General features: G+C 37.5%; 1 protein-coding gene across 1 annotated transcript; it reads left to right on the forward strand.

The window, feature by feature from the left end:
• The first annotated feature begins 210 nt into the window (after positions 1 to 210).
• Positions 211 to 4843, forward strand: LOC127624368 (vertnin-like). Its single transcript, XM_052099162.1, has 2 exons — positions 211 to 387; positions 1988 to 4843. Exon 2 carries the CDS (start codon positions 1990 to 1992, stop codon positions 4030 to 4032), a length of 2043 nt encoding a protein of 680 aa, XP_051955122.1. The 5' UTR covers positions 211 to 387; positions 1988 to 1989; the 3' UTR covers positions 4033 to 4843.
• The last annotated feature ends 1548 nt before the right edge of the window (positions 4844 to 6391 follow it).

Here is a 6391-nt window from a genome sequence, read left to right on the forward strand (position 1 = left end):
TCTCACGTATGCTAGAATTGTTGTGTGATGTTATGAATTGTTGTGTGATGGTATGAATAGCCCTATGTTCACACTTCGCATTGAATTTGACCTGTGTGTGATTGCTTGCGTGCGCGCGCGCGCATTTTTAAATCTAGGTGTACATCGCAGCTCAGTGATTGACAATTTCCTGGAGGGAGGTAACGCCCTTATCATGTGAAATTTCCACTGCTTGGATTCAGATTGCTCTCGATGTCGCTCACTTTGGACGAGCACGCTGTTCACTCCACACAATGGATTAAACTTGTAGCTGCGAGAAGGTCACAGTCTTGCCATACCGGACCACTTTACTATTTTTTACCTACTTTTATTTAAACTTAAGAGGAGCGAGCATTACATAAGAACGAGGTAAGATATTTGCGGCACAATTTTGCTCGGCGCGAGACTTTTTATGTTTGTTCATCATAGGCTACAAACTTGATATGAGACCCACTCAGTTATAACCCACCCATAGGCTAATCTTTCAAAGAGTTTGCTATACAGTTTATGTATTAAGTCCACGTAATTATTATTTTTTTTTTTTATAAGAAACGAACAGAAAAACGCTTTTAATAACACAAGTGCTGAAAAGTTGCCTTAATGCGAATTGTTTACATATTTATTGTTTTGCGCGTTTGTATCATAGGCCCACCGCAGTTGCGATTAGACTGCACTGTTCGCGGAAGCACCTCCGCTGTATAACGAGGGAAGACCTTTTAATGTATTTTTTTGTTTGGTTTGTTTACGTGGTTCGATGTGTCGACATTTAAACAACTATAAAATTGTAAATTGTGGTCGGGGAATAGTGTATATCTCATTCAGTGTATCGCCATATTTTTATTGACGGGACGGGAATGAAAACGAGGCTGTGAGGGATCAATTTGGGTAGCCTATGTAGTTTTTTCTGACTCGTGTTTACTGGAATTTTCATCAGCTGAAAGATCCACACCAATTTAAAGAGCCGTACAACCTATTCAAGAGACTACTCCTATCCCTCACAGCCTCGTTTTCATTCCCGTCAAAATATATATCAAGCAGCTTCTCTGAATATGGTCTAAGTATTATTGACCACATCAGACTCTTTACAAAGGAGCACTATTATTTAGCAAAAATACACAAGTATTTTGGTCCAATTTTAAGCTATATGCATTTCAATTAAAACAAAACAAATTTTCTACAAAAACTTGTATCATATTGAATTTTTAATATATTGAACTGAAAGTGATCTTTTTTTGTGTAGACATTTGGAATTTTCCTATTGTCTTTATTTAAATTAAATACTTAAAATACTGTAGACAATGAAACAAACTATTTAAAACACATGTTTAATACAAATAACAGCAACAGCATCACATTTTATCATTTTTTTTTCTTTTAGCACTGTGTTGATGGTTCTTTTTTATAAAACAAATGAATTTATGCATGCTTATTGATATAATTTTACAGCATTGTGTCAAAGTCCCTTTCAATTTAAGTCAGCATCTTTGGAATGCTCATAGGCTGGCTGGGCAGCTATCTTCTGTGTAAAAATGTGGCATAAATTTACAGCCCCTGTCCACTCATATGGGGAATGACCAAAATCGGCAAATGGTTGGTCAAGATTACGATCAAAGAACATCTAAAAAAAATTTGCATTAACTTTTACAACAACAATGGTATCATACATTTTGCTTCTTTAGATAAGATAACGCTAAAAACAATATTTTTCAATGTGGTTCCACTAATGTGCGTCATGTGCATTTTTTAATTGACTTAAAAACGATGTCTGTATCTAAAAGGTTATTGGCTCTATTACCTGTAAGATGGGACTTCCTTTCCTAGATCCATTGGGCATTGGCCATTCCAATTTCTACAATTTAATGTCTCTGCTAAAATGTCCCTGATTTTTCAACCCCTCCATGAGCAAATCGGCTTATGCTAATCAGTTTTTTCCTCTGTTTTATTCTTTATTATTTTTTATTTTCTATAGGCATGATTCAGAGGGAAGAGGTGGTGCTCTCTGTCTTGGGGGAGATGCAGGAGGCCACAGAATGTGGTGGACTTGATGTCCTCACTAAAGTTGCTGTGGAGGTGGAGCAGGTCCTAGCCCCTTTCCATCTTCCAACAGCACTCTGCACTGAGATCTCCTCTTGGCTGGGCATTGACTCTGTAGCTCACAGACTGTATCCAGCAGATGCACCAGCTGGTTTACTTCCTCTAGTTTGCAAAGGAGAGGGGAACCTGCTGTTTGATGCTGCTAGCATGCTTCTGGTTGGCTCTACCAGCCTGAGCTTGGAGCTGCAAGTCAGGACTGTGGTGGAGATGCTGCTTTGGAAGCAATACTACCTATGTGGTATGATCGACTCAAAGGTGATGCTGCAGGCAGCCAGGTTTTCCCTCTGTGCAGAGGAAACTCAGGATATGCTTAATCTTTCAATTCAGGTGCTGGAGGCTATCTTTGATGCAGATGTCAAGGCCTCCTGTTTCCCTGGCTCATTTGCGAACATGTGGCATGTGTATGCGCTGGCTTCTGTACTGCAGTGCAACATTTATTCTGTTTATCCCATGTTCAATTTAAAGATTCGGCCCTATTTCAATCGACTCATTCGGCCGAGGACATGGTTGAAAGACACTGAGCTCTTGACCCTTCACATCATGTGGTCTGGTGAACTGGAGGCAGGCTCCGTTTTTAAACCCCGCAACTTTGTGGCCTTGATTCACGCAAGTGACATAAAAATTGGAAGCCCCAACAGCGAGCAGCGAATGCCCCCTGTTACTTCCCAGGAGCTTCTAAGTCAGGATTCTCAAATGACTTACTCCAACCTTAAAGACAAATTCAACATCACAAAGAGCACCTTTTACCGGTGGAAGAAGCAAAGCATTGAGTACCACAAAAAGTCAGTGGCCAGGTATGAGGCCAAAAATTTTTTCTTGACCTCCTACAAGCAAGGGAATGTTATTCCCCTCAGCCAGTTTAAAGAGCTTTTCCCAGAAATTCCAAGATCCACATACTATGCATGGAAACAAGAGCTTGTGTCCTCTTGGTGCAACTCAGGGGGCTCTGCGGGGGAGCTAAGTCCTGGCGACAGCACTGAGCAGGACTACTGGTCCTCCCCAGAGGTCAAGAAAACACCCAGCCATGGGAGCTTTGCCAGTATGTTAGCATTTAGGTGTGAGAAATGGGAAGGTGAACGGGCTCAAAATGTGTCCTTAATGCAAGAGGCCAAGAAGAGCCTGCAGAACTGCATTGTTAAAAACACCTCCTTCCCTTACAGAATTTTTAAAAGAAGGTTTCCTGGCATCTCCAGATCCACATACTACAACTGGAGGAGGGAAGCTATGTTGTTCAATCCCTTAAAAGAGCTCTCTGGTAGCAGTGAGGAAAGCTCAGATGCTGATAAAACCCAGAGTCCAAGAAGTCTGCTGTCTCCTAAATTAGAGAGGCAGAAATTGACACCTAGATTTAGGATCTCCAAGCGCAAGCAAAAAAGCCTGAGGCTGGCTTACCTCCAGAAGAAAACATTACGAGAAGAGGCCAAAATGCATGTTGAGAGGTCAAAGATATCCTTTATAAAATTCAAACTCAAGTTCCCTTTGGTTTCCTCTTCTTTCTACTGGATTTGGAGACATTCTTGGAACAGAAAAATTGAGAAGCCCATCGTGATGTCTGAGACGGAGAAATTCCAAGGCCAGGTTGTTTCTCAAAATGTTAATGAGAAGATAAAAAGTCAAGGAATGTTTTCTTTTGATGGAAACATTGACTGCCTGACTGGACCGACGGTTACCCCCCCTGAATTCACACTGCCTGAATACTGTCTGCCAGACAAGTCCAGTAATGAACAAATGTTTGTGATGGATGTTGTGGCACTGGCCAATTTCAAGGCTAAAGCAAAGCTGTTCTTGCAGCAACGCTTCGAAAAGAAGACCTTTCCCACATTTAAAGAGTTCAGGTCCTACTTTCCTCTTACGCCTCGCTCCACCTACTACATGTGGAAAAGGGCTTTGCATCATGGGGTATCATTAGTTAATGCCTGAATTTTCGATACATTTCACCATTGTAAAGCTGCCTATTCAGTAGTGAACAGTCCAAACCTGATACCACCTGATGCTTTCACATACTTCACTATGCAATGAGTTTGAGTCTGACAGTGTTTTTTTGTTTAGTTTTAGTTTTAGTTTTTTTTAAGCTTACACCTGCATAATTGCAGTTCATGCATCTTAATTATTTGTCCCTTACCTTTATTTGACCACTTGGTTCTAGCTCAAGGACATTTGCATTTGTGTCTACCTAAGTCCTAATGGCCCCCAGGCAAAAGGCAGTTCAAAGACATTTATCAGGATTATGAATGGCTCTCTTTGTGCCCCCATCCTCCAACATTTTACAGTTGATATTACTTTTTTTATTTCATTGTAATTGTTTTTGATACTTGAATACTTTTTAGTTTGTTTGTTCTTTCCACCCCGCTTAAATTTAAACCATGAAATTAAAACTTTAGATGTTTTTTTTCTTTAAATGTACATTAACTTTAATTCATACATTGGAGTGTTGTTTGTTATTTCTTTGATACATATATATTTTTATACTGACAATTGAATGTTATCTTTGCTCAGGTAGAAGTTTATGTTGCCAGTTTGGAATTAATTCCTTACACTTGAATGTTTCAAAATCCTATGAGAGCTTTGTTGTTTTGCACATCGTTTTTGACCACGCGTTTCAATTCACACATTTAGTCTTTGTCGTGCTGCTAATGGTGTAAATATTTAACATTTTCTGACTTGATACACTGACTGTTCGAGTGTTTTTTTTTTTATATGAAGTTCTTTCTATAGCTTATGTTATACTACCTAGCTAGCTTGTTGTCATCTGCACAGTTGTACTGTTCTGTAACTTGGTTGCCTAATGAGTTTACAGCTACCTCCTTTGATACTTTTGATGAATGTAAAAAAGCTTTTTTTTATGCTGAAGATCTATTTCATGTACAATAACAAATGCTCTAAAGCAGGTAATCAATAAATTGTGTATTAAACCAGTGTTATGCCCACTGTTTTGTCTTTAGCTAAGAGGCAGAAACTAAAACCAACTGGATTCAGTGAGATTTCAAGGTGAATTATGATTTCTATAACAAGGAATACACCATTTTTCAAAGTCCTCTGAAAGAGATAGAAGGACTTGAGTATGTTTCAGACAGTGCAGGTTAATAGAGTAATAAAATTAACTATATTCCTAATAACGTTGAGATATTCCAATTAAACATACACTCTCATAATTGAATTATATATTATATATTCTAAGTTTGTAAACTATACGTTTTATTTTTTATGATATCAGTGGCACAGAGGATATTATGATGAAAATTTGCCTGAAAACCTATGAATGAAAAATGTGTTTGTCAGTAGTGCCTTCATTTTCTTAACTGAGTCCTGATACACTTACAGATAGATGACTTATGTAAAAATATAAATTATACTTTTTGTCATAATTTTTTTCTCTCATGATTATGCTCCAAACACTATAATGATGTGAGGAGAAAAATCCAAAACTTTTTATTCTTTGTCACAGGAGGGTACAAGAGAACACTTTTGCATTTCCTTTTCCCCTGTTGCACTCAGGATGGACCAGTGTGTTCCTTAATCTTTAGCCTGCTGTTTTATCAAGTCATTTTTACTTGCAGTGTATACAAAGTTGTTTGTATACTGTGTGTATATCTTTGGTGCACAAAATTTAAATATGTTTATATTTAGAGCATTTTTCTTTTTACAGATTATACGGTCTATACAGTTTTAATCACTTTGTACCATATTTAATTTAAATACAGTGCTGGGTTTAATTGGATTACAACGTGATTAGTTATTGTAATCAATTAAAATTTTAAGTAGAGTGGTGTAATACATTTCCATTTAAATTCATGTATTCAGAATACAATTACTTATCTTGGACGTGTAGGTACATGTGCTACACATGTTTATAAAATATAATTTTTTATGTAGAATACATTTAAAACCAAAATAATACTGTATGCTCAAATGTATTTCTGTTTCTGGGATCATGATAATGATCAAGGAGGAAATAGACTAGTTGAGCAGAAAACTAAAAAACATTTGAAAATTGTCTGAAAAAGTCATTTGTAATCTAATTACAATTTTAAAAATGTAATTCAAAATTTGAAGTGGATTTCTAGTTTTGAGTAAATTATCCAACACTGTTTATATGGTCTTTTTTTCCCTGACCTGTTCTTGTCTGCTTCATCTTAAATTGCAGGACTATGAACGTTGCTACTGGCCTTGCTTTTCACTTCTGCATTTTTGTTATGCTCGGAAGTGCTCTCCTGCAGCATTGGCCTAATTTAAAGAAGTTAATCTGCATGCTTGAGCAAATGTTTCTACAATGACACCT

The sequence above is a fragment of the Xyrauchen texanus genome, chromosome 30, assembly GCF_025860055.1.
Source record: "Xyrauchen texanus isolate HMW12.3.18 chromosome 30, RBS_HiC_50CHRs, whole genome shotgun sequence".
Lineage (NCBI taxonomy): Eukaryota > Metazoa > Chordata > Actinopteri > Cypriniformes > Catostomidae > Xyrauchen > Xyrauchen texanus.

Excerpts from the sequence above, each read along its gene's own strand:
- LOC127624368 (XM_052099162.1), top strand. The coding sequence starts at position 1,990 with ATGATTCAGAGGGAAGAGGTGGTGCTCTCTGTCTTGGGGGAGATGCAG.